The sequence below is a fragment of the Spermophilus citellus genome, assembly GCF_964194105.1.
Source record: "Spermophilus citellus genome assembly, chromosome: 3".
In the NCBI taxonomy this organism is placed as follows: Eukaryota; Metazoa; Chordata; class Mammalia; order Rodentia; family Sciuridae; genus Spermophilus; species Spermophilus citellus.
The window spans coordinates 3681014-3708977 of record NC_138184.1 but is presented as its reverse complement, the minus strand read 5'-3'; the positions used below and the strand labels follow the sequence as shown (position 1 = coordinate 3708977).

Below are 27964 nucleotides of genomic sequence, written 5' to 3'. Positions count from 1 at the left end.
GTTCATCTGCCTGCAACTGTTTCCCCCAAATACACCCATGACTTGCTCCTTTGTCTCCAGATTTTTACTCATTTATGTTACTTTATTATTAAGAACTTATCTGGCTACCTACCTTAAATTGTGCCCACATTTTCTATTCCCTTTAGCCTGCTTTATTTTATTCTACAGCACTTATCCCCACCCAGCATGCTAGTTTTACCTGGTTGTTTGACTCCACTAGAATATGAGCTCCATGAAGGCAGGAATGTTTGTTATGTTCATTGGTGGAGCTCCTGCATCTAGAACAGCCCTTGGCACAGAGTAGGTGTCCAAAAGATGTTTGGTGAATTAATGAGTTGATGAGTTCATTAGTGAATCCTTATTGTGAGGATTACCTTTGAGCACAAAGAAAATTATGGTTTGCTGTTTTCCAGGGGTTACTGCTTATTGCATAGTACACATAAGCTATCCATTATAAGTTGCATATTAAATGGACATATGTAAAATAAATGAATGGAATATTTTGTGCTAAATTTTTTTTTTCAATAAATGCCACACCATTTCACCTTGACACTAGTGACAGTCATTCTGAGGAGATCAGGTTTTAGTAGATCTCTGAACCTCAGATATCCCTACCATCCTTCAATCTGTCTCTGTAATGTTTCTTGAAGAACCCATTTCTGTTTTTAGCATGTATGGCCGCCTAGGATGTTTGATGTCTCATCCACTAGGTAAAGTAGGACTTCCTTGCCAGTGTATTTTGAAACTATGGGGACTGCCTTATAGCCATGCTCTCCCTCTCGCTGTTTAAGCTCCTAACAGCTTCTTGGCTTCTGCCTTTCCAAGCTGGGAACCTAAGTTGGTCCATCCTCATATCCAAGTTCCTCCTCATCCATTCTGTCTCTGTACTCTGGACTTTTCCCATCTGTGTGTCAGTCTGAAGGACTGGCTGTCCAGTCTGGTTGGGTATCAGAATCACCTGGGGAGCTTTTCTTAAAAGTACAGGTACCCAGTTCCCACACCCTATAGATTCTGATCCTGTGAAGGATTTCCAGATGGCCTGAATGTCTGACAGAGAGCAGCACAGGTGACTCTGATATACAGCTAGCTGGTGTTGAGAAGCGCTGGTTTCAGCAAATCAGGTTAGCTATGCTGTGTGCAGGGAAACTCAGCTGTGTGTCCAGGACTGCATCCTGTTGGCTCTTGTTGCATGGTGATCTTCTCCTGAGGAGACAGCAGTTCTCACATTCCTTTCTTGGTAGTCCTGTGGTCTGTAACTTTAAAAATTTACTTGGAATACGTCTTTCTTAAGAGTGTGTATGTGTTTTACATTTGAGTCCAAGAATATTCTACACCCCCCCCCCAATTTTCCTCATTGTATCTCCCAAACTTGTTAATCATGCTGTTTCTTGAGTTCTTTTACATTGTGAACTGAGTCAGGTGTTGAAGGCAGAGTTTTTTCCCAGGGTGAGCAAAGTACATTTGAAGCATAGAATATTTTGGAGTCTAGATTTTAGCATTAAAGGTGACATTTTCTTTCTGGCCTGTAGATGGGTATTGTATAGTGGAAACCTAGGAGACAGTATAAGGCAAGGTTTTCAACTTTGGCACTGTTGACATTTGGGGCTGGATAAACCTGTTGGGAAGAGGGCTGTCCTCTACATGGCCGTATGTTTGGCAGCATAGTAGTATCCCCAAACCTACTCACTAGATGCTTGTAACACACCTCCTACCGCAGGGGTGATAATAACCAAAAATGTCTCCACACCTAGCCTCCCATCCAGTCTGAGACTCACTGGTGTAAAGTGACAGTGGCGTGAGCTCTGCCCTGCAGAGAACTGGGCTTGTCTTTGGGCTCCACGTGGACGCTCCTGCTGGGAGCCTGGTTTTCTCACCAGTGAAATGGGCGCGAAGAGCGTCGTGCTCCCTCAAGGTGGCTGTGAGGACTGATGAACTAAGGCACAGGAGGGACTGAGCACGGATCACAGGGACACACCCTCTCAAGTGGCGACTGTCTCCCTGCAGCAAGTTGTGTCTTGCCCACGTGGGGATCAGGTGCCCAGCAAGGCATGGGTCTGAGCGGTGCAGTCGAGTCCACCCCACTCAGATGGCCCCAGGGGAGCCGTGGTGGGACACCAGGAGGAGCGGGCCATTGGTCTTCCTGAGTCCCTCTGCCTTATGTGACATCCAGGTTGGGTTTTCTCAGCCTCGGCACAGTGGACATCTGAGAGCGGGTCCTTCACTGTGGTGGGGACCCCCGGTACACTCCAGGCTCTTGATCACTACCCGGGCCTCTGCCCACTAGATGGGTGCTTGTGGCACATCCTGCCTGCGTCCAGTTCTGACAGCTGCAATGTCAGCAGACATTTCCCAGTATCCCTTGGGGGTCAAAGTTGTCCTAATCTATCCTGACCAAGTGAGAGTCGGGAGATTTTCAGGGGTGGTTTATCTTTTCTCAGTTTGTATCTTTATTGTTGACTTGGGGGATTAGATGCAACTGAATTTTTAAATTCGAACTCAAATAGTAAAAATTTTCAGTTCACACAATTTTTTTTTAAAAGAGAGAGTGAGAGAGAGAATTTTTAATATTTATTTTTTAGTTATCGGCGGACACAACATCTTTGTTGGTATGTGGTGCTGAGGATCTAACCCGGGCCGCACGCATGCCAGGGGAGCGCGCTACCGCTTGAGCCACATCCCCAGCCCAAGTTCACACAATTTTTGTCATCTCCTTTCCTGCTCTAAACATAATTTTTAGAATAAGGAGAAAACAAATGTTTGAAAATCATCATGGATTTATGACAAAAGTGAACTCTGGCATTTGTCCTGTGGACTCAGTTGTGCCTTCTGTCTCATCTCTGTAGCAGAGACGACCTGGGGGTAGGGGTAGCCAAGGAGAGTCATAACAGCCTAGAGGCCTTTGAAGAAAGTTTAAGTTTTCCCAGGGGACTCATGTGTAGACAAGAGAAGCTTATGGTTCTATAAAACCTTTAACCAAAGCCTGCTTCTTAGATTCTTGGACTGTGGAATGACCTCAGCAATGTTGTTAGCCTTGGGCATTTGCTGGCATTAGGGCTAGGCAGGATCGGTGTGCAGAAGCTCTGGGTGTATGTCTGTGCTCAGCAGGGCTTGGAGTGAGTGGAGGCAGCAAGTGTCATTCCACATGAGCTTGGAATGGAGCTTAGAGGAGAGCCAGTTGTTCGGGGCTGGGAGGGGAACACTTTAGGTACAGGTTGAATGCTGGCCTAGTGAGTTTAGACACAATATAGGCCTGGGATAAGAGAAGTGAGATTGGTTGCATTGTCGGGGCATCTGAGAAGGGAACACAATAAGGACGATGCAAGAAAGGCAGAAGTGGCCAGTGTTGACTTTGCTGTAGTTTCGGCAGCTCTCCATGGTACTTTAAAGCAGCCTTGAGGTAAATGGGTTTGCATCACTGTCTACTCTGAATCTGGTGGTGGTGGTGGCAACAGCAGGCTTTCTTTGTTTTAAGGGGATTTTTATTTATTTATTTGGCACTGAAGATTGAAGCCAGGGATGCTTAGCCACTGAGCCACATCCCCAGCCCTTTTATTTATTTATTTTTTTAATCTTGAAACAGAGTCTCGCTGAGTTGCTTAGAGCCTCACTAAGTTGCTGAGGCTGGCTTCGAACCTATGATTCTTCTGCCCCAGCTTCCCAAGTGTATGCCACCACCATGCCCAATGCAAGGGGAATTATTTTTGACACCTCTACACAGTGATCTTCCTTTGAATCCTTGGCCCAGGAGTGTGGTCTGTTTGTGCACTGTAGAAAACTGTATAGCTTAGGGGGTCATTGTAAAGCCCCCCACCTCCTGCCACCCTCATGTCCCCAGTTTGCATCCTCTTTGGTGGTCTTGGCACTCAGTACTATGTATGGCATAGCACTTGTGAATCTGGACCTTGGTTGTGCTCCACCCTTGCTTAAGGATCTTATTGAAGAGAATAAAAACTGCCTGGGCTGCTCCATCTGAAATGGTTGCCAGAGATCTAGGGCATCTGTAGTTCAAAAAGCTCACAGATACTTTACAACAGGAAGCCAGAGTTGAAAACCACAGGCAGAAGTTGTAACTTGCCTGGGGGGCTAGCAGATATGTTTATTTTGACCCATTTAGGTTTCTCCTTGTTTTTAATTAGGAGCCAACACTTTCAAATTCTGAAATGGGGGGGTATTCAGATATCTGATTTTTCTGAAAACAGGAATAACCTGGAGCTGAGGAGCAGCAGCTGCCCTGGAGATAGACCTTGCGCCCTCCTGGACCCTCATAGCCTCCTCCATGTTGCTCAGGATCTGGCCCACTTTCTCACTTTCTGGTTACTGTCTGACCTTGGTTGGCATTTGAATTTCGATGGTGCAGCCTTTCAGACTTGGCATTCTCTGCCTTCAGAGTGCTCTGTAACATAGAACCTCAGCATAAAACTCCTGGTGGTTTGGAATTGGTTTGTAATTAATTCCGGATTCAGTGTCCTTGGAATGCTGGTACTCAGAGAGTAACGCATAACAGTGCTTCTCAAAGGTGGTCCAGGAGCTTCTGGGAGTCTGCAGGATGTTCTCAGGAGAACTGCAAGTTCAAAACTATTTTCATAATAATAAAAAGACATTGTTTGCTTTTTTTTAACTCTCATTCTTGCACGATGATGGGAGTTTTCCAGAGGGTGTATGACATGCCATACGGCAACACTGTGTGTGTGTGTGTATGACATGCCATACGGCAACACTGTGTGTGTGTGTGTATGACATGCCATACAGCAACACTGTGTGTGTGTGTGTGTGTGTGTGTGTGTGTGTGTGTGTGTGTGTGTAGCTGGGGATAGAACCCAGTATTCCACCACTGAGCCACCTCCCTAGCCTACAACACATAAACAGAAGCAAGTAAGAGAATTCTGCTTTCTTTTTTAAGTCATGCATTATTGAGATTTGTCATGATGTAAACTAATGCTGCTCTTCTCACAAATTCTTTTTATTTTTTGAAAATGGTTTTTCATAAAAAAAATGTTATTTAGGTTAATTGTTTCCAAGTTCATTATCCTTAATTAATTAGTGTTTTGAAATTTCCTTAGGCTTATTTCTTAATATGGTGAGTATAATAGCTCATCCTTCATTTGCAAAAACATTTGGGGATCAGAAATCATTTACAAGCATAGAAAGGGATCCTGAGATCAAAAAGTTTGAGAACTGCTGGCCTGTGATAGCAGTGCCTCTGCGTACAGGGCTTGAGTAAGACCTGTATTGAGATCAGTGTTGGTTTCTGCCCCAACTCCAGCCTTAGGAGAATTCTAAACCAGACCTAGCCAGCAGGTTCTCATTGACAGCTTGTGGCACAGTTGGAAGCGCTTGAATTGACTGTCCTTGGTTTGTGTCTTACTTCAGCCACTTACTTGCCCCAGGACATTGGGTAAGTTATTTGAACTCAGTTCCTGCATCTGTAAAATAGGAATGATAATAAGCAAGTCTGAGATTGTTGAAAGACTGTGTTGGTATTAGGAATGTGTCTGTCTCTGCTAACTTTGATTCTAATTGGGTGTGTGGGTAGAGCGAAAGTAGGGGGTTTTTTTTGAGTTGGAGCAGGTTCTCTGATAAGGGGCTGGTAGGAGCCATCCTTTGCATTGTGGGACATTTACATCATCAGTGGCCTCTATTCATATGGTGCTAGTGTCCTCCCTCCACCTCCAGGCATGACAAGGAAAAAAAAAGTCTCCAGATTGCTAGGTGTCTGGACAGAATCTAACTGAGGACTCCTGGACTAGGGAGTCCATTGGCACCTAAGAGATCATATTGCATCATCATCTACCCTACTGAGGTCCTAGGATGCTGTACACATTTAAATCCATACACTGAGTAGGAAGAGAGAGAGGAGGCCAATCCCAGAAGCTGAGATCCCCCTGCTTTATACTGTCTGTCTTATTGGAAGTTGATTCTAGTGTCTAGTGTGGGTAGAAATCCAACTCGCTTTTTCCCAAAAACAATTAATGCAAGATTTCTGTACTTCAACACACTTAACATTGAGTTGGATCATTCTTAGTGTTAGGGGACTGTTCTCTGCATCAGAGGATATTGATCAGTCTCCCTGTTCTCCATCTACTGCGTCTATAGGTGCCATTACCAGACTCCTAATCTGCTATTGCCATAACTAAAAATGTCCTCAAACATTGGCCATGTGTTACTCCTGGATGAGAACTGCTGGGTTGTGGGATTAAACAGAGCTACCTAGGAATAAATTATCTGCTAATTAAGAGTATAGGGCCGCTTCTCCCAGCCTTCTTTTCCTTTATGACCTTTTGGCAGCCAAGTAGGCATCAGGAGTTGCCTCTTCCTATTAAGGAGGGACAGTATTTTTCTTGTCCTTTAGCACTGTCTCAGGTCCAGGTGGGGACCTGATAGAATGCCAGAGATGCTCTGAGTTTACAGGGACTGAAGGCTGAGGCCATGTAAGCAGGAAGGGCCTCTGAGACTAGCATGTCCATCTTTAATCAGTGAGTCTAGGAATCCCCTACTCACCCATTCCAGTGGATCAGTCCCGTGGGCACTTGTTCTCCTCCCAAAAACTGACCCATGCAGGTTGTGGCGTTTGAGGACTAGTACAATGCTCAAAGAAAAATAGGAACTTTTAGATACAATAGTAGTTACTCCGTGCACATGTTCAGAAGACAAGCCTTGCCTTTTCAGTAGTTTTAAAATTTCTGCTGAGTTTAGCGCCTGCAGTTCTACCACACAGAATCTTGGGGATTTGTTTGCCCAGAATTAATTCTTGCATTGCTTCTGTAAGAGCAGAGTGCAAGAGGGGAAAACAGTCCTTTGAGAGTTTGGCTCTCAGCGGGTGAGGGTGAGAAAATGGACCAGCTTCCACTCAGAGAAGAAGGGCTGTCTTGCAGCATTGATGGTGGTGGTCGCTAGGGACATGAAGAGTCCAGGGACTGGGTCTGAGTCATCATCATCTTTTCATCAGAGCAATGACAGTTATTTTAGCTGAGGGCATATGCCCCTGAGGGAGCAAGAAGCGCTCACAGGCCTGTTTTGGCCATCTCATTCCAACCCCAGCTAAAGCACTAGCATGGTCTGTCTCAGATATCCAAACTGTATCCACTTTGCTCCTTCTAAGGCCACCAGACTACTGTGGGTCACCGTATCACCTCCACTGCTAGACTCAGTGACTCAAATTCTCTCTAGTTCCTCACATCTGCTTCCATCTCACAAAGACAAGGTCCTCTCAGTGTTCCCAGCGTGAGCATCAGTATCCAAAAAATCCAAAATCTGGAATGCTCCAAAATTAAAAATTTTTTGAGTACTGATACAATGTGAAATCTTCTGCTTGTGGTGTCCTGAAACTTTGGTTTTATGTAGAAAATTATTTTAAAATTGGGCCAGGTGCATTGGCACATACCTGTAATCCCAGTGAGTTAGGAGGCTGAGGAAGGATGATCACAAGTTCAAAGCCAGCCTCAGCAACTAAGCTAAGCCCTAAGTGAGACCCTGTCTCAAAATAAAATTTTAAAAAAGAGCTGGGGATGTGACTCAGTGTTAAGTCACTCCTGGGTTCAATCTCCAGCACAAAAAAAGTTATCAAAATAGTGTATAAAATTGCCTTCAGGCTATATGTTGCAAGGTATATATGGGATATAAATTTTGTGTTTAGATTTGGGTCCTGTTCCCAAAATACCTTATGTATATGCAAATATTCTAAAATCCAAAACTCTTCTGGTGCCAATCATAAGGGATGCTGAATCTGTATTGTAGTTATTCTAACATAAAAATGGAGAGAAGGGACCATTGCCAGGGGTGCATTTTAAAATGCATAAAGCAGATCATGCTGCTTCCTCTTGGACCACACTCCAAGTGTCACCAGTGTTTGTTTTTTGTTTTTGCAGTGCTCAGGATTGAAGCCAGGGTCTCATGCTTGCTAGGCAAATATTCTACTACTGAGCTACATCCTGGCCCTTTTTATTTTTTATTTTGAGATAAGAGTCTCCCTAAATTGCCCAGGCTGGCCTTGAACTTAAAATTCTTCTGAGGTGTTATGCACTTAGGTTCTCGGTCCCTGGGATTACCACGCCCAACCAAGTGTCACCAATTTTGGTCAGCTGCTTCAGCACAAGTTCTGCAGTCCTTGGATATTTCCTTCCAAGCCCTTTATAGTGGGGATTTCCATTCTTTGCTGGAACTTTCCCCCAAACCTTCATCTATTTTCACTTCACCTCTGCTGTGTCGGTGACATACCACCTAGTGGCAGGACAGAAAAGTGCGATCAGAGCTGCATCAGTGAATTTCTCCTACAGTTTTAGGCAAAGCTGCTGACGTTTATATGATTTACCTGTTTGATAAGTTTATGGGGTTTTTGTTGGACCCAAGGCACATAGGTGCCCAGGCTACAAGTGCCACATGGGGCAGGAATGGAAGTGGTAGGAGGGTTTAGCTGCAGGGCCAGAGAGTACAAAGATAAATGCCGCAGAATGTGGCTTGGCCCTCATGAGATGGGGGGGGGGGGGGGCACCCAGCTTGGAAATCAGGCAGATCAGGGTCTAGTCCTTCCTCTGTCATTTGCCAACTCTATGACTTCCAGCAAGGCACCCATTTGTCCAAGGCCTTTCAGGCTTATCAGGCTAGTTTCACGATTCACAAATCAGTTAACTAATAAATTTCATCATGGCAGTTTGGTGAGGTTCCTTGAGAGTATATGTGTAAAGCACCCGTCTGCTGTCTGGTAAAGGTCATTGAACAAACATGTTCCTGCCGTCTTTGGAGATTTAGGGGTCTGACGGTAAGATGAGGCTATTGGAGATCAGCTTGGATTTCAGTAGGTGAAAGTAGCATCAAGATGAAGAGCATAACAGAAAGACATGCATAACACCTCTAAATGCTGTGCCTCCATAAGACCAGTTGAGAGTTGCAGGAGGGGAAATACAAAAAGAAGTGAGTTGGGCTGGGGCTATAGCTCAGCTGGTAGAGTGCTTGCCTCGCATGCACAAGGCCCTGGGTTCAATCCCCAACACCAAAAAGAAGAAAAAGAAGTGAGTTGCTTGTCCCCCACCCTGCCCTTCACAAGTGAGGCCAGTGAGTGCTGAGCACTTAAACACCAAGACTTGGAGAGACATCACCTAGCAACAGTATGTTTGAGGTCAGTTCCATTCTTCACTGAAGAATTAGCTGGAGAATAGAGCTGATGTCAGGGACAGGTTTGTCTTCATGTTGCAGCACAGAGTTGTTTATAATAATTCCTGAGAAAATCAGTGAGTAGGAGGTTGAAATGGTGGGTGTCACCAGATTAAAGCAGTAGCAATGTACTCATAGACTGTTGTTGGTGAAATGTTTTCCACATTTTTTTTCACAGATAAGAAGATTAAGACACATCAGCCCAGGATTAAAGCTAATTTTATATAAATACCTCATTGACATTTTGGTCTAGGATTCTAAGTGGCTATCCAGCCAGGGACCATTTCCTGGCAGGTATAGGAAACACTAGTTAGGGGGGAATAAACAGAAAAAGCAGAGGTTTTGCAGATTTGCTTTGCCTGTGTTTTCCTGGGTCTGCAGTTTCCTTCTGTGTGTCATTTTCATAGGAGATCCTCCATGGCGGTTTGGAGACAGCCATAAGCAGGGGGTGCATTTTGGGGGGCAGGTCTGTTGTGGGCACCACATATGTGCATTATTCCCTCCAAAGCAAAGAAGAAAGTTAGTTTAGGGGCAGAGGTTGTGGCTCAGTGGTAGAGCACTCGCCTAGCACGTGTGAGGCGCTAGGTTCCATCCTCAGCACCACATAAAAATAAAAATAAGGGTATTGTGTCCAACTACAACTAAGAAAAAATATATTTTTTTAAAAAAAAAAAAAAGAAAGTTTATGTGGGAGGAGGTAGAGTGTGTTTTGTCAGAGTAGATCCTGAATGTGTTGTGCAAAGCATTCCATGACTAAACCCTTGACAGACAAGACAGAGTGTAACTTATTGCACCCTTGAGTGTGCACCTTAGAATGTGTCTAATTCTTTTCTTGGCAGTCTTATAGAATTTCAGTCTCCACAGGATCTTCCGTTGGCGTAATTGCAGTGTTCTTGGAGGTGGGCAGTCACGTGACAGGTAGAACCAGCCTCACTATGACCCCAGAACTCATCACCCACCCCCTAGTTTAGTTTGTGCTCTTCCATAGGTGTTTATCGAGAATGTTAGCTGACAACTGCTTTATTCCTGATGTCACTCCTCAAAAGAAAAGAGTGTCTGCTTCACAGCTCTGCAGCCTCCTGCACAGGAAAGGTGGGAGGAAGCAAGTGGGGTGGGTCTCATCCCCTCCCTTCTGCACCTGTGGTGCCTGGATGGTGGTATGGTGTGGTGCCTGGGGTTCAAAGTGGGGCCCACCTGATTTATGGGCCTGACCCATAAATGGGTACAAGTACCCATCCTCCCCTTTCCTGACAAAGAAGAAGGGTTTGTGACGATGCAGTGAGATGATACAGGTAAACCTGGCACGTGGTGTGGTGCTCAGCGAATGCTAGCCATATGCATGAAACATCTGTTGGAGGATATCTTTGCTGTGCATAATGTGGCAGAGGTGGAAAGAAATCTAAAGACAGAATTCTGAGATGCCTGCACTGCACCCTAGAAAGCTGGGAAGCAGTCTTCCACCCCACTACTATTTTGGGTACAGGTCAGCTTCTTACTCTCTCCTTTCATGGAATGAAGGTGTGGGATGGGGATTGAGTTGAGGTGGCACCTTCTGGGCCTTGGCATGCAGCACCCTGGAAAGCATTGGTGAGGTCAGAGAGGAAGCCTGTGGTGGGAGGGAGCGCCTCACATACCAAATGGTAGAGCCCACCCATCCAGAGTTGGGGTATTGTTCGGTGTGAAAGGCTCAGAACCCCATCACCTTGCATACAACAGAGTTGACTTGGTGTGTGTTGTGCTCAGGCCTCATCATGGGTGTCCATGATCAAATTCTTGGGGAGGATTTCATCCACTGTGATTCCTGCCAGGCACAGTGACTCACACCTATATAATCCCAGCAACTCAGGAGGCTGAGGCAGGAGGATGCCAAGTCAGGGGCCAGCCTCAGCAACTTAAGGAGCCCCATCTCAAAACAAAACAAAAAGACCTGAGATGCAGCTCAGTGGTAAAATGTCCCTGGGTTCAATCTCCAGTACCCTGCCTCCCCAAAAACAGAAACAAAGGGGTTCAGTTCTGTTGGTCTTCCTGACTTTTAAAATGCTGATGTCTTGAGCCAATCTCCAGGCTTGCTGCTGCTTTTTCATAAATGAATTTGATCAGAAAGCATTTCATAGGACCCCTGCCTCCGCGCCCCCTCCACCCCCCAAAAAAGCTCAGAACACTTGATTAACAGAACCTGAGTGGAACATTCTACATGTGATTAATACTTTTTAATACATGAGGGATCTGTGGTGGCCTGGATCTCTAGCCATCTACAGTAGTGGTTTTCCCTTCACTGTGAAGGAAAAGCTGGGTGGGGATCAGAGCAGGTTATAGAAGCCTCACTGCCTTCTATCCCTTTCTGATTGTCCCCAGATGTGGGCTCAGGTAGCACAACAAGTGCCACTTTCAAGCCTGGATAGAGCAGTCTGCTCCCGTGCTAAGTATGGGCCTTTCCTCCTCAGAATCCCCACCCCCCACCCAAGCTGAGTGGAAATGTAGTGCGTGTGACTCTGATGCTTGGTGTTTGGGTTGCAGTGTGACTGAGGTTCATGTCTGCGGTTTAGTTAGTATAGTGGTTGGGTTAGTCTTGAATGCCAGACCTACTGTCAACAAGGGGTCCTGTGGGCCAGGTGGGCAGCTGTCACCTACCGTTGATGTAGCCCATTGTTTCTCCTTCTGGAGGACCCTCCTCGTGCCTCACCAGGGTCCAGTCTTTGGGGAGGGTAGTATTCCATTCAGTCTGCAGCTGCCTGTCAAGTGCTGTTGTGTGAGGCTCTGTGTGTGGCACTGAAGCACAGAGGGGAAGAAAGCAGAGAGGCCCCTGCCCTAGTGCTTCCAGCCCAGGGGTAGATGCCAGCAAGCAGATCAGTCCAGCCAGGAGCTCAGGTGCAGACACACCCCTTCCTTTCTAATCACATTTCACCCTCAGCTTCCTGTTCTCCATTTTCCCTTGGTGCTGTGCACAGAATAAGGGCTTGATAAATATTTATGTGATTACATAGCCGCTGGTTTTGTGTGTGGAACTGAAGGGGATGATTTCTGGGTGGTGTGCGTTGGTTCATATGTTGGGAGAAAGAGTTCTTCAGAGGCTGTGGTCTCTCATCTTCCCTGGTAGGTAACTTGGAGTGACTTGTGGCCTGATACAAGCTAGGGATGTGCTCAGGAGGGCATCCAGGAGTTTCCTGACAGAGGCCAAAGTCTGTCCAGGAGACAGTGTTGGCTGCAGAAAAGAAGGTGAATTGTGTGTTTCCAGCAGAGAGATGAAACTATACAGAAGTGCAGAAGCACACCATAGAATGGGACGTGTAGACTCTTCAGTGCCACAACCATAGTCACGTGGAAGGTGGGGGCGGTGGCAGGGCCTGCCTGTCTGAAGGAGCTCAGACCCTTGTTAGTGGCAGGGCATTGAGGTTTTAAGTGTGTATTTTATACCAGTGATTCTGGCTGCTCTGTGGAGGCCCGAGATGGGTGAGAATAGAGGCAGAGAAAAAAAGGAGGTCTGAGTGGTGCTTGAAATGGGTCACAGGAGCAGGACCAGGTGTCAATTAGGGAGGACCTGATTGAATCACCTGGCTGGCTGCTTTCAGAACTCTACCCTCACACCCTCTTCTGTAGCTTCCCACTCTCCCCAGCTGAGCATCCTGTGAGATGGAGTGCAGAGTATCCCTTGCCCATCTCACCCCCACTGACCCTGCCGCATGGTCCAGGTAGCTCTGAGCAGGGCCCTTGCACTGCAGCAGCTCAGGCCTCCTGTATTTGCCCACATGGCTGCAGCTTCCTTTGTGCTGACACAGTCCTCATCACCAGTGCCCAAAGAATTATCTGTGCATTCCACCTCTTCCTTCCTAGCCTGGCACTGGTGTTTTTGCCTCGTGTTCAATTTCTGTGCCCTCCTTACTCGTGCATAGTCTTTGACCTCATAGTTTATATTGCAGAGGGGAGACAGACCATCAACCTTTTAAGTATATAATGGGTCAGGTGGCGAAACTTGCTACAAAAGGAAAAAAAAAAAAAAACATTTCAGCTTGGCTTTGAGACTTGCCCAGGGTTTCTTCCACAGGGTGCCCAAATGCACCAGGTGTTTAATTAAGTCTGCAATGGCCCTCTTAGACTGCAGTCTTAGTGACCAGGAGTAGAGGTCTAGCTCAAAGCTGCTGCAGCAAAAGCCAACATTGATTGGCTTGACTGAAATGTCTGGGGAGAGGGTTAGCATCGGGAAGTTCCAAACACGGGGCTTCCACCAGCGTGGCTGGGATTTAGCCTTCCCCCTACTCTGTCTCTGTTTCCCTGAAGGTTGGCCCTGTGTACCTGTGGCAACCCCAGGCTCACATACTACCAGTTTAGCAGCCCCATGAGAAAAAGCACCTCTTCCTCAGTAGCTCCAGCAGATAGACCTGGCTGTATTCCACATGCCAGTGTCCACTGGGCCAGGGCATGCTGTGCTGTCTTTGTCAGGCCTAGAGCCTGGGCTGAAGTTGAGGTGGGGCAGGGGTTCTTCCCTAAAGAAAATGAGGTTGAGGGGATGCTAAGCTGGCTGAAATCCTGGTTCTTCCCTATACATCTAGGAGCCGAGGAGTCAAATGCAGAAGTGGAGGTGTAGTCCGGACCTCCTGCCCTGGTTCTGATCCTGTGGGGTCCAGGGGAGGTGCCAGAAGGTCTCCAGGCTCCCTGGCAGCAGACACAGTATGGATCAACTGCTGCGTTGCCCGAGTCCTTCCAGCATTCATTTGGCATCTTTTATTGTCTGGCAGAGACACATTCATTTGATTGTTCATTCATTCGGGTTGTACAGGGAGATTTAGCTTAGGGAAATGTAAAAACCTGGTTGGATAGCCCTTTGCACCCCTGCCATCCACCAGCTTACCCCTTTTTCTCCTAAAACCTGCTCCCAGGCCTGTGTTTCCCCTCAGCAATTGCATTCACTGCCCACGTCACCCTTTCCAGACTTTTCTCTCAATCCCAACATGTTTCCCCAGACCCTTTACAACACCGCCTTATGTCCAGAGCAGAGCCACACTACCCCCTCCCCACTCTCGTCACCCTAAAAGCTGCACCTCTGAGTTGCCACTGTCTCTGTCAGCACTTTTTGAGACTCCTGCACAGCTTCCTGCACAGCTTCCTCTTAGGGGCCTTTTCCCATCGCTAGTTCGCCACGCAGAGCACCCTCAACATGGTAACACAGTGCCTGTGCACACTTCCAGGGTTGGCATCTGGCTCCCCACAGTTGGGTGCCAAGGAACAGGGCTATGCCCAAATTCTGCTTGCTATAGAGGCAACAGGGCACAGCATGCAGCACGTGGGCACCAGATTAACAGCTTCTCTTTCTGCACCCTGCAGGAGTATTGGGAGTGCACCCAGGCCCGAAGCCTGGGGTTCAAGGCAGTCCTCATGAGCATGTCCCAGAGTGGACAGCAGGGGCTTCCCAAGCTGCCACCTATGTCAGGGCCAAGTGGCAAAGGACTGCAGGCCTTGATAGGTGACAAGTGGTGGGAACCATAGGCTGCATTGCTCTTGCCCCCTCAGGTAGAGCATCCCACAGCATTTTCTCTTGCAACAAAAGCTGTTTGGCAACCCCACAGAGCCTTCCTTTTTAATGAGTGCTCACATGGAAATCCCACCCAGTGTTGTGTTGGGCCATACAAGCTCTCCAAAGAGCAGCAGCCTTGCTCCAGAGGCTGCAGGTGGGTCTCCTTTTGGGGTTGCAGATTTAAAAGGTGGGGGGGGGGGGCTAAATTGGCCTCCAGCCTTTGGAATTCAGAAGGTCCCCTATAAAGAGCTTGCACCCTGAGTGGCCTTCCGCAAGGTGCCTTTGATGGGGCTAGAGAGTGGCAGTCCGGTGCCCTCCCACTGTCATGCTCATGCCTGTCCTCAGGGAGTCATGAAAGCATTTTGTTTATCACATAATATGCACATAGAAAGGGGCACAAATCATCTCATAAGGTTTGGATTTCACCAGCAGAACACACCCTCACACCCAAGTGTCCTGGTGAAGAAGCTATTCTAGAGCAGTTTGGTGTTAGTGGAGTTTCATATATATATGTATATACATGCATATATATTTTTAAACTTATTACAAAAAGGTGTAGCTTTGTTTACTGTGTGAATATAGTGTTGGGGGGAAAAAAACCAATCTTTCTCTTTGCAGAAAAGCCTGCCATTGCTCCGCCCGTCTTTGTGTTTCAGAAGGATAAAGGACAAAAGGTAAGGGGCCCGGTATGTTCTCTCTTCACCATTTCTCTAATTTGATCTCTGCCAAAGTGCATATTATCCAGGACACATGGCCACAGCTGCTGCTACCCACTGATAGGAAGACCTAAGCACAGCCTTTAAGCCTTCGCCTTGAGCTGAAAGGGTGGCTTTAAGTTACCAGTGGCCTTTGTAAATCAGTGTTAGCAATGTCTGCATAATGCCTACTGGTTTGTTTTAGAAACATCACTGTACATTTGGAAAGCAGCAGCAGAGAAACATAGTGGGGGGCAGAAGAAACAGAGAGCCTGGGCTGAAGTGGGGGAGGGGGTAGGGGTTCTGTGGAAGGAAGGAAGTGGGGGGAGAAAAATGGGAAGAAGGAGGGAGGTGTAGAGATGGTAGCAGGTGACCAGGGGTGTTGCTCATAGATAGAGCATGTGTGAGGACCTGGGTTCAATCCCCAGCATCATGGAAACAAAGAATTTAGAGGGGCTATGTAAACCCCAATCAACTTGACATGGATACATTTTGAATGATTGTGAGTTTGCTTGCATCGTCTGTTGGTCCCAGTCTTTGTGGGCTTGTTTCCAATTTGGATTGTGTCTCTGGAATGCTAGAAGTACCTCTCCTGATGTTAGGTCAGATGGGTGCTCAGTAGATCCATCATAAAACCGCAGTCACAGATGTTGCTGTGTACCTTGAAGCCATCAGTTCATGCCCTTCCTTGACAAATAATATGGAAGATTGGAGCTGTGTCAAAAGGCAGGCATGGTGATGCACGCCTGTATTCCCAGCTGCTTGGGATGCTGAGGCAGGAGGATCACGAGTTCAAAGCCAGCCTCAGCATAAGTGAGGCGCTAAGCAACTCAGTGAGACCCTGTCTCTAAATAAAATACAAAATAAGACTGGGGATGTGGCTCAGTGGTCAAGTGCCCCTGAGTTCAATCCCTGCTACCTAAAAACACAAAAAAAGTCAGCTGGTGCTGTGTGGCAGTGATTCCCCAGCTGGAGTGAGGATTCCCCTTAGTCACCTCAATTTCTTGTGGTCCCTCACCACTGAGGCCCTGTAACCTGACTGCAGTTGTGATTTAATGTCTTTACAGCATTTTATACCCACAGTGCTGCACTGAATTTGGCAAGATTTGAAGTATGTTTGCATCTTGTGGGAATGACAGTGTCTAAGAATCTCATTCACTTAGTGCTCCAATAGATTTCCAGGCCTTTTGCAGGGTAACTGGCTCCCAAGTTGGGAGCTGCTCTGGTCTGGTGATTTGGAGCTCTTGGCAACCCAGCCACTTCCCTTGGTCAGTATGTGGCCCAGTTTTCCTGGGTGATGTTCAAGTGCTCTGCCAGAAAGGGGGGGGGGGTGGAGAGAGAGAGAGAGTGTCTGTGTGTGTGTGTGTGTGTGTGTAGTAGGGAGGAGGGAAGTGACTGTCCTGTTCCGCCACCCACACACATACCTGTGTTTGCCTGGCTAATGTCTGTTAAGCTTGTAATGTTAGTCTCTTATTGAATTAAACTTTCCCGTGGCTCGTGACTCACGTTGCCAAAGAGTCTGAGTACAGGTTGGCTTTCGGGATCAGGCAGTGTTTGCAGAAGCTATGCTTCCCTCTCCCCAGACTCTGACATGTGCTTTGCTGGGCCAGTGGATATGAAGGGGCTGAATTTTTCAGACACAGGATGTTCAGTAAAGCCCTTAGGAACCGGATGTGTTGTGTTAGATCTCTATTTTAGATGTTCAGGTCATTTCTTTCCAGTGTTCAGTAAAATCAGGACTTTTCTAGATTTGGGGTTTTATAATGATCTTGGACTGCATTCTGTTTAAAACGAGTCGGCACACTAAGGCCCTCTACCAGCACCTGTTTGTGAACAGTTTTACTGGAGCATGGCCATGCCATACCCTTTGCAGACCTCCATGGCTACATAGCAGCAGGGTGTGGACAGACCGGGCTGCAGAGTCCTTCAGCATAGGCTTGTGGCCCAGTGGTGGTGTAGGTGCTTGGCGTGTGCCATGCCCTGGGTTCCATCCCTAGCACCAAAAGAAATAAGAGATATTTAGTATCTTTATATAGTATCTTTAGATATTTAGTGTCTTTTTGACCTCTGTAGAAGTTTGCCAACAAATAATAGGACTTAATAATGAAGACTTTAAGACAACCAGCTCAGCTGAAACACTGAAATGTAATATTCATTCAGATGAATTTAAAATAATTAGTTCCTGTCTTGGTACTCTTTCACAGCTAAGGGAGTTGAGCTGCTTTGTAATGTGAAGACTGATTTAAAAGGATGACCTTCCAGAGATCTGTGCAAATCACCTTAAAAGGTGGGCCTTGAACCTGAGCTGGAAGGTTAGCTAGGAAGGCTTTGAGTCACTTAAGAGATGTGTAAGTGCTCTTATCAAAATATTGACTCAGAGCCAATTCCAAATGGGCTTCTAAAAATAACTGCCCTCCAGCTCTTGGGAGTTCATTGCCCCACTTCTGTGACACTTCTGTGGCAAGATCACTGAAGGGCATGCAAGAAACATCTGTGTTGAAAGGAGAAGCCAGGTTCTGTTGGTAGGGTCCATAGCCCAGCGGCCAGGTCCAGGTGGATGCAGTCTTCCACTCTGCTTTTCTCTGCAGCTTAAGGACTGTCAAGAGTTAGGCAGAACACGTGGGCCAGATACCTGACTTAGCTTCTCCTTGGCTTCCTAGTGCAAGGGACACCACAAGGTAGCTCTGCAAGGAGCAGCCACAGTTCTCTTTCATATCTGCCAAGAATGAGAATCTGAGCTGACTTCTGGGTTCCTTCCTCTGGCATGACCAGCAGCTGCTCCCCTTCTTCTGGCTGAAGCCCAGTCAGAAGTCAGCCATCAGAACTGCTGGAGTTTTCTGAGCAGACTATTTTTCCCCCTTTTTGTTTCAACATTTTTTATTCTTAAATTTTTGAATTTCATTTGAAGTCTGGCGCTGAATGCTGGGGCATCTGTCGCCTCAATTTGCTGCTGGCATTTCTCATTGCTAAAGCTCTCAGCTGTAAATGGTGCCCATATGCCATTTCCCTCTAAAGTCTTCCACAAGTATCTAGGAGTGGGGCCACTCTCCTCTGTGGACCTGAGACAATGTCACTCCCGAGATCATGGGTACAGTCATAGACTTCAAAATATGGTCCGTATTTTAAATTGTCCCTCAGATGTCTCTTGTAATGATTTTTTTTTTCCTAACTACTACTAACTAACTACTGCTTGATCCCAAAGATCAAGAAGTTCCATTGTCAACTGTGGAAGCAACTAACTTATCTTTTAGTAAATGATCTCAAACTACCCAGGAGGTTTCACGGGAAAGAGCTTGTTCCTCCAGAGGAGGGTGTCCCTGTGCCCAGTGGTGTTGCTGAATCAGGAAAGAGAAGAAGGATTTCAAAGGGAAAGAGAGAAGCTCTGTTACCAGCCCCTTGCTTCCATTTTTGTTCAGTGGCAGAGCCCTTATGTGCCCTGTGGGTCCAGTCCACGTGCTGCATTGCCTTTGCTGTGGGGTGCTTGGGGTGTGACTTAGCCTTGGGACAAGTGGCCTGGCCCTCTTACTTTGTGTTAAGAAAAGTGGTGGGTGCTTGGATTGCAGGGCCAGACTTCAACGACTGTGGCCAGTGGGTGGCCCCGGAATTTTATTGGCTTTTTCCCTGTGCCTCTGCCACCAGGACAGCGCCCTTCAGGAAACATGGGGTTCGCAGGCGCTGGTGTTTTAGGATAAAACCAAAGCCTTTTTTCTGAACTGTCTTGAATGGAGATGGGTCCTTCTTTTTGGCACAAAGAAATGTCCAAGCGCTTCTCTCAGTCACCCTCCCTCCAGAGCATTGGTTAACCTGCAGGGCTCTGCGGTCCCTCTAGCAGGAGGGTGCCCGTGTTGTGAGAATACAGGCGGTTGTGAGTGCTGCTTGGAGAGTGCAGTGACCCTGGAAGTGCTATCGCGGTGTGTTTGGACCTGGTTTGATGCTCACCCCATGCTCGTGTTTTGTTTTGTTTTGTTTTTTGTCACACATTTGGCATATTTCAGGCTGGTGAAGTCTTGATGTCTGATGTTTCCACACATGCTGGGAACTATAGTCCTACCTGGGCTCTTGAGTGCATACTGCCCTTGCCCAGGAAAAACACTAGGACCCAAGTAGAAGATGCTGGAATGATGTTCCTTATTTCTTCCAAAAAATCTCTGACTCTAAGAGAGGGAGTGATGTGACATTTCTCAGCCCTTTTAAGAATCTTTGGTAGACAGTGAAGTTTGGTATCATTTGGGTCTTTCTGCTTGCCCCTCACATCCTCCCCAAGGGCATTAGAAGACTTAGATCCCAGAAACAGGGGTTCAAGACATTCAAGTGATTCTGATTAGAGACAGCAGTTTCTCACAGAGCTCTGGGTTTAATTTTCCCTGGCAAGTTGTTAAATCTCTCTCCATAAAGTAGCAACAGATGTTGGTGGCTGGGACTGACCACCTTGCCCCTGGGAAGGCCTCTGTCATTGGATTTCCCTGAATAGAGACTGTCCCTTTGGTGACTCTTGAGACAGAAGAATACATTAATGTGTTGTCTGGCATTCCAAAGAACTTTGGGAAGTTCTTACTCCTTTATGTAGTTCATTTCCTCCTGTAGGATCACATGTTTAAACGTAGCACCAGGCGCAACATAGTGACCCACTAGTAGTCCCAGTTACTTGGGAGACTGAGGTAGGAGGATCACTTGACCCCAGGAGTTTGAGGCCAGCCTGGGCCACAGAGTGAGACTTCATCTCAAAAAATAGAATTAAGTTAAAGAAAGAAAGAAGCACCCTTTCTGAGGAGGTCAGTCACTGCATGCCAAGAAAACACAGCCACATCTGCAGGGAGACGGGGTGGCCCTCTAGTCATTTGGGTCACTGGGTAAGAGAAGCAGCAGTTTTAGAGAGTCCTCACAGAAGGTTTGGGGACTACAGCCCCATATGTCAGGACATCAGGTTTATAGCCCACTTCTCAGGAAGAGTTGTGGAATGTGGCCACAGCTCTTAGCCCATGGAAGCCTGTCTGGAATACCAGGGTGCACCTCAGAGGATGCTGGGGTGGTACCTTGGGAACAGAGACCACTGGAAGCAGCTTTCTCCAAACTTGGCTATTTTCAAGTTTGTCCAGATAACTCTGCAGAGTCCTAGACCAAGGAGTTCTGTGGATGCGCCCTACCCCCTCCTCCAGCTGAGCACCACCCACCTATCCGCTGATCCAAAAGCTGCACCTATGTTCCCCGAGGCAAGAGGCACTTCCTCCACCTCAGGTGTGAGCAGGAGGATCAGAAAGCTGCCAGAAGAATGGTGGTGAAGTCCAGAAGCCTGTGCCTTAGGCTCCCAGTTTCACATCTAACCATGTTTCCAGGCCCACCTCCCCACCTCCTTGTGCACAGAAGTGGTCTGGCCCCAGTGGCGTGGTCAGCATGGCTGAGCAGAAGTGGACCAGCCCCTGGGGGTTAAAGAGTCTTTAGCATAATCATCTCCTTTCTTTGTCACCAAGAGAATTGTTTCTTCCTCAAGGCCCATAAGCACAGTTAGCTGTACTAGCCACCCAAGTTTTGAAAATGAGGATCTGGATTTCCTGGACACCTCCTACCTCCTTGCCAAGTCAAACAGTTCACTTTGCTCTGCCCCTGTTGAGAGGACCAGTTCCACTGAGCAAAGCAGTCCAGGAGCTTGTTTTTTTGGCCCCTCCTCCCTGAGGGTGGAGCCATCTCCAGCCCTACCACCCCTGCCCTCCCCTGCCCCTTGGTGCAGCCTTTATTTTACATTGAAGGAAAATTGTCTTTTTTGCTCCCAGTCCTCTGCAGAGCAAAAAGACTTGTCGGATTCGGGAGAGGAGCCTCAGGGGGAGGCTGAGGCCCCCCACCATGGCACGGGTCACCCCGAGTCAGCTGGTGAGCATGCCCTAGAACCTCCCGCCCCTGCTAGCACTTCAGCCAGCACTCCTCCGCTTCCCGCTCCTGAAGCCCAGCTTCCTTTTCCACGAGAACTGGCAGGGGTAAGTCCAATCACCCGGCACCCCCGCTGCCCCAGGGGAGCCACCCAAACGAGCCCTTTCCCTGGGGTCCCTCTTATCCAGACCCTAGATCAGCATAAGCAGTCAATGATCACAGCTCCCTTCAGTCATCCAATAAAAGTTGGGAAGATTAACTCCTCTTTTATGGTTAGTCTTTTTTTAGGTGGGGATGTCTGTACCCATAGTGAGACTAATCCTGCTTCCTGAAAGAGACACAGTGGTCAAAAGAGGAATTGAATAGTAGGGGAGAGCCTTCCAAATCAAATTCTACCCCTTCTCTTTCTCCTGCCTCTGAACTTGGGCATTTAAGTTCAATGTCTTAGAACTCTGAGGAGCTCTGGCTTCCCTTGGAAGAAGAGTCATCTAGCCCCAGTCATGTTGCAAGACTGGTTCTGTTTGGACTGTGGCTAGGCAGTGAACTGCCTGTCCACATTCAAAGCAGGAAGAAGAAAAGCCCCTCCTTTGTGCCCTTCCTCTTTGTGTTATGAAGGATTTTGAAGATAAAGGTGGAAACAATCAAACTCTTGTGAGCAAGAAGTATCGTGGGTTTTTGAAGTAAACATTGTCCTATATTTGGGATTGAAAATTCTGTCCTTCGGTTGTCTGATGATAGAAGACCCCTCCCCTGCTTTCATGACGTAACAAGGGAACAGAGGCCCTGGCCCGACTGCTTGCTCTAAACCCCAGGGTAGCAGAGTCCCAGATACTTCCCCCACCCCTGAGTGATTCCTTCCACCACCAGTTCCTGTTTTTAAGGAAACCATGAAGATTCAGTTACAGCCACCAAGCCCTAGGACATGCAGAAGGAAGTTGGAGCCCTCTTTTAACATTTTGGAGGAATTGGTGTGTAATAGAGTCTGTCATGTGCCACATACCAGGGTCTGTGGGGGAAGGGGTGCCCCTCAGGATGCAGAAGTGGGCTCGGGTATTGAGACTTACTCAGAAGCTGCAAGAGCGTACCGCAGTGCCCCCAGGAGTGTGGCCCTCACACCAGAGTGCCCGAGGGCTGGCGGAGCAATCTTTCCTTTTTCTTTTTTTTTTTTTTGGCAGAGCAGCTCCTGAAAACTTGGGATAGAGTGAGTCGGATAGTGGGAGTTCCTGGGCATGTGGTCTTCTTTGGAACTTGAGAAGCGCAGCTTGCAGCGGACCCTGCAGCTGCTGAAGTGGCAGGTTTCAGAGTGAGAGTAGCTAATAGGGCAGTCACAAACCTTTTGTGATGGCAGCTGCTTTTCAAGAGCACAGGGGCCCCTGGCTTTTAATGGGGCCTCACTTCTTACCATGATGTGCCTCTGAGATCTGGCTGCCTTGGGCAGGGTCCTGTGTGAAACCTGGCTTCTTGATTCTTGTGGTCTTCAGGTTAGAGACTCTGATCCTGAGGAACACAAGCAGTTCCCAGACTGGCCAAGAAAACGTGAAGCATCATGGCCGGGAGCCTCAGGATGAGTTAAGCCATCATGGACAGAGCCAGGGCTGCAGGGCTGAGGGCAGCAGGTCATAAATGAACTGACAGCCAGCCACACAGCACACGTGCGTGCTGTAGTTGGTAACCTCAGGGATCTTGGACACAGCACTGTCCTAGCACTTGGTGACAGCTCTGAGCCAGTCAGGCTTGTTGCTTTGGGCTCTCCACAGAGAAATCAGGCTGGTTCCCAGCAGCTCCTCTTAATTGGCTTTCTCTACTAGTTGGGCTTGTTCAAGGAAAATGAAACTTTGTTGTAGGTCAGTCAGTCCCTAAATCAAGTCAGGTAGACCCTGACCCTGCTTCTTCTTGGGCTGAGGTTTTTCTCTAGTGATACAGACTGTTTCTTTTGTATCAGAACAAATTTGGATCTTGCTCTGCCCCACATTGGTGCTCAGGAAACCACCCACTGTTACCTAGCAGGTCTTGTTCATCACGTTTGGTCTGTTCTCTGTTCCATGACCCCTGGGCATTCTTTATAATAAAGAGTGGCTTGCTTATAAAAGGCCCTTATCATCTTTCAGTCTCCTCAGAGCTCTGGCCATTGAGGACTCAGTACCAGGAAAAAGTCTCTCTATATTAAGACTTTTGGCTCTCAGAAGACAGACTGAAGAAGACCAAACCTCAAGCAGACTAAATTCAGTGTCTCTGGAGAAGCAGGCAGCTTTCTGTGCTTACTCTGAGCTTGCTGGAATCAAGCTGGACTAACGCTCTGGGCCAGTCACTGCCAAGCTCCAGATGTGTTTTAGGCCCACGAGAAGTGGCAGGCAGTCAGGAGCGAGCCCTCTGGCTGGCAGCCTCCTCTCTCCTCCCAGCTCCCACAAAGGCATGACCTCATCCCTGTGGGGCCTCCAATTGTCACGTTCTTCGTGACTAAAATACTCAGGGTCCCTCCAGGGGAACTGGGCAGCATGAAATAACCACACAAGAGACAGAGATTTTTCTTTGGGTTCCTGTGACGGCTCCTCTGACCTTAAGGGTCCACAGAAAGAGCGAGCCAGTGCTGAACCCTTTTATTGAGGAGAAGCCATTCAAATAAGGCCGGGGTCAGGATTCAGGGGGCTGAGTCTGGCTTCGTGATGTCTGCTGTCGGCAGGTTGACTGACATCTAGGAAGGCCACACCCAAGGGCAGAGCAAGAGAAGGGGATACCCAAAGTGTTTCCATGGAACATTCTATCCCAAACAGGGCAAGGGGTAACATCACCGAGGAACAGGTGGGCGTAGCTCTGTCCATGGGGAACACACCAACGTCTGAACACATTTCTGCTACTTCGAGGATCGGGGCAATGTCCAGGTCACTATGAAAATGACTGACAGAGCCTCTCTGATGGTGGGAAGGAGTATGTGGATCGTTCAGACTGGCTGTCCACCTCATCCCCCCACCATCCAGACCTTTAAGGCGGTCTCTCTGCTTTCCTCAGGGTTTTTTCAGTGTCTGTCTCTTCAGTAAGCATCTTTGAGCTGGTGGCCTGTCACAGCTGTGAATAAACAGCCGTGAAGTAGCCAACATTCTGTTTCTCCTCCCGGGCACTCATCTTCCTGCAGCTACAAGAAGCCAGGCTTTCTAACTGGTCAGTGCAGATGGGAATCATCCTAGGCTCCATCAGGCCCAGTTGTAGGCGCTGTTATCAAGAGGATTGCCTGGCTGGGCCTTGCTCTCTGGCCTTTTCCAGGGGGTTGGGGAGATAGTGCCTTTCATTCCTACTCACTGCCCACTTGTCCTCATCTGTGGGTCAGCTTCTGAAGGCAGCTCCAGCTCTGTCCCCTTCCCTGGGTCAGCCTGGCCCCTTTTTTCATTCTTGGGGCCACTCCAGGCAGCCTTACAGGAGCCGTGTATTTTGGAGGGACAGATTCTGAACAAATGTACTCATTACAGTGTTCACCATTTTATCCTCTATACAAAAACAGATGCCCCTGAATCCACAGTCCCATTTTGGGTTAGGTATGACTGCCCCATCTATACTTGGTGACAGGGACCCATGTACCTTAGATAGCAGCAGGCTAGCAGGGCTGCTGGCCTGTCCTCAGTCCAGACAAATAAGGAGTCTTCTTTATGAGCCTGCTTCGTGCCTTCTCCTGACACCTGGGAAATAAATCCAAGGGTCGTCTTTGGCCATCTTTCTCCTCTGCTTTCTGGTGTGGTTGTCAGTGAGCAATGTTTTTATTGTAGTGTCCCAAACGAGTGTTGTCGAGTTCCATGACTAAACACTCAAGGTCACTCCAGGTGAACTGGGCTGCACGAAATAACCACACAGAGACAGAGAAATACCTTTTTCTTTGGGTCCTGTGACGACGACTCCAACCTTAGGTGTAGAGGGAAAGAGAGAGCACGTGCTGAACCCTTTTATTGGGGAAAAGCCATTCAAATGAGGCAAGGGATAGGATTATAAGGGAACAGGTGAGTGTAGCTCAACCCCTGTGGGTGCCACCTACTCCCAGGGCCACACCTTATTATCCAAATGAGAGAAAAGACCGAGTCACGAGTCATGGCACTACCGCGCCAGACTGCAGTGATCTTTCAGATCCCTGTGGTGCATCAGGACTTAAAGGTGCGTGCATTTGGAGTGGCTCCCCACAGAGTGTTCGACCCAGTGTTTCTGGGGTATCATCCTGGAGTCCTAATCACCAAAGGTGGAGTCAAATTAGGGAAGAAGTGGAGAAAGAAGTGAGATTCTTTCACCCTGCTTCTGTCCTCAGTACTCCTCAAAAAGTGCTCTGAAATTTCTCAAGTCTCCCCAGTGGCTCTTGGGCTGTGGGCTGAACAGTGCCCCCCAGGTTGCTTGGGTACCCCAGAGTCTAAGGGAGGTGGAAAGTGTGAAGCTGGTGTAGGCCTTGTGTGGGGCCGGGTGATTGAAGAGGGTCCCGCATCCCAAACCTTTTCCTGCCTTGGGGAAGATGGCACAAGCCAGCAGACAGCAAGCCCAACCTTGTCCTGAGAGAGAAACCCTCCCATCTGCAGGGTGTGGAGCAAGGGGGCCCTGTAAGGGCGGGGGACAGGTGATGCCCCCCGTGGGCAGCCATGGAGGGCTCCAGAAGAGCTGGCATGTCTAAAAGCAGCAGACAGGATGCTGTCTTAGGCACCCTCTCCCGCATCCTTCCTCTAGTCCTAAAGAGGAGTCATGGCGGCATTTCCTCACTGGAGGTTCCAGCAGCACCTGGAAGGTTCCCCAGGAGGAAGACTCCTGCATCGTCCCTCCCAGGACCAAGAGGCCACCGCTTTCCTGTGAGCAGGTTCTTAGAAGAGACTCGGGGCATGGATTTGAGGGTCTCCTGAGGTCGGGCCAGGGAGCATCTGAGTTTTATCTGACGAGGCACCCTTTCTTCTCAGGGTCACCAAAGCAGGTACAGCAGAGGACATGGACCTCGTGTGGGCTGCAAATCCTCACCAAATGCACTTTGTGCCCAGGGCCCTGGCTGCTGCTCTGAGCTGTGTGGTCATGGGAGACAGACACCAGACAGACTCTGCTGGGCAAAACAGGGCAGGGAGGGGCCAGAGGGACCACAGCTGGGCTGGAGAATGAGCACAGGTGTGCCCCAGCGGTGATTGTCACAGTAGTGGACCCTGAGGGAGAAGGTGCCCCATGCTGGAGGAGGAGCTTAGAAAACAGTAAGGACCCAGGGTGGCAAGAGGGAGAAGTAGTGCAGGATGAGAGGACCCTGTGCTGCAGGAGGCCACCAAGGGCTCTCAGGAGTCGGGACAGAAGCAGGCGGACGTGGCCACAGTGTGCAGAGTGGGCCATCTGCAGGGGCAGGTGGGAGGCCAGCTGCTGGCTGCAAGTAGGAGCCATGGAGGTGTGACCATGTGAGTGTGCTGGAGGGGAGGATGGCGTGCCAAGCAGCAGGCTGCCAGAGCTGTTCACAAGACCTCTGAGGCCAGGTGGGAGCCCCAGAGGCGTCAGCTCATGACCTGGCTACTCCACTCTGGAGGGAGATCCGTAGCACCCATCACATTCTTAGAGACAGATCACTAAGATGTGTGGGTGTCATGGAAAGAGCCCCAAATACTCGAAGCAGAAACCAACAGAACGGAAAGGAGAAAGCGCCCTGCTTTCAGTAGAACTACTGTAAAGATCATGGGAAGAGGAGAACCAAGCAGCCCTGGAAACCAACCAGCCCTGGCAACAGGGCACTCATCCTCACCATGCACAGGGACCTTCTGCAGGATGGACAGACACCTCTCCAATTTAAAAGGATTAAAGTCATGCAAAGTACATTCTCCAGCCACAGTGGAATGAAATTAGAAATTCTTCTTAACAGAAGGAAAACCAGGAAATTCACACAGACTCACTGAGCTCATGTGTGGTCACAGGTGGCCAGATGCAGAGGCCTTGGTGGCAATGATGATGCAAATATCCTTATGGGAGCTGAAAGAGCAGGAAGACAGACGCCCAGGTATCCTGGCCCAGACACCAGTACAGATAAGGCCAGGGCACAAGCCTTTGCTGTCTGTCCATGGCCTCCAGAGTGTCTAGGACAGCATCTCTTTGTTGGAACAAATCCCAGCAAGTTCCGAGGACCAGTTCTCTCCTAGAACTTGGGAGTCTACTGCATGGGCTCTAACACAGATCACTGAGTCGAAATTGAAGCCACAGAGGGAAAGTGTAAGGAGCAACGAGACTGAGTCACCAAGGCTTTTATTCCTGTCTGAGGAAAGCAGGGCATAACTGGATGAGGGAGCAGATTGTCTGCAGTGGTGTGAAGCTCTGAGAGCCGACCATCTCCAGGCCAGAAGTTATTCAGGAAAGGGAAGGTTTCCCAGGACCAAGGAGGTGACCACAGAAGGTTTCGGTGAAGTCGAGATGCTTGTTAAATTATAGGACGAAAGAAGAGCTTTTTAGAACCATGGGTTGAGATGTAGGGGTGAGGATGTGCTGGGCCGGCCATTAGAAATACGTGGGAGGACAAGGGAAGGCGGGCAGTGCCACACCCAAGAATATCAGGCTGTGGAAAGATGGCTGGCCTCGCACGGGGACCTTCATCAAAGTGCTGGGAGGCCGCAGGGCTCAGAGGGTGGTAAGATGTGTCCTTGCCCTTTCTCCACTGCCAGGGTCAGGAAGCTGGTGTGAGGCCTGGCTAGGATGCCTGCTGGTTGCAGCGCCAGACCAAGTAGTTGCTGTCTCTGTTCCTCTCGCCTTTGCTAGTAGGGTGAGTGGTGCCTGGGGCCTG

General features: G+C 48.4%; 1 protein-coding gene across 13 annotated transcripts in view; it reads left to right on the top strand.

Annotated features, from left to right (window-relative positions):
- The window catches only part of RANBP3 (RAN binding protein 3), a 55027-nt gene that overhangs the window by 1938 nt on the left and 25125 nt on the right, over nucleotides 1–27964 (top strand). For 5 of the 13 annotated variants that reach the window (XM_081285796.1, XM_081285803.1, XM_081285805.1 and 2 more), the window contains exons 2-3: nucleotides 21120–21216; nucleotides 25903–26021. The exons of 1 other annotated variant lie outside the window; for it this stretch is intronic. In XM_081285796.1, coding sequence (XP_081141922.1) covers nucleotides 21120–21216; nucleotides 25903–26021 — 216 coding nt within the window. Of the gene's footprint in view, nucleotides 1–15274; nucleotides 15331–21119; nucleotides 21321–25902; nucleotides 26022–27964 lie in introns of all 13 variants that reach the window. 7 more of the 13 variants (XM_081285807.1, XM_081285806.1, XM_081285802.1 and 4 more) reach the window with 3 other exon arrangements.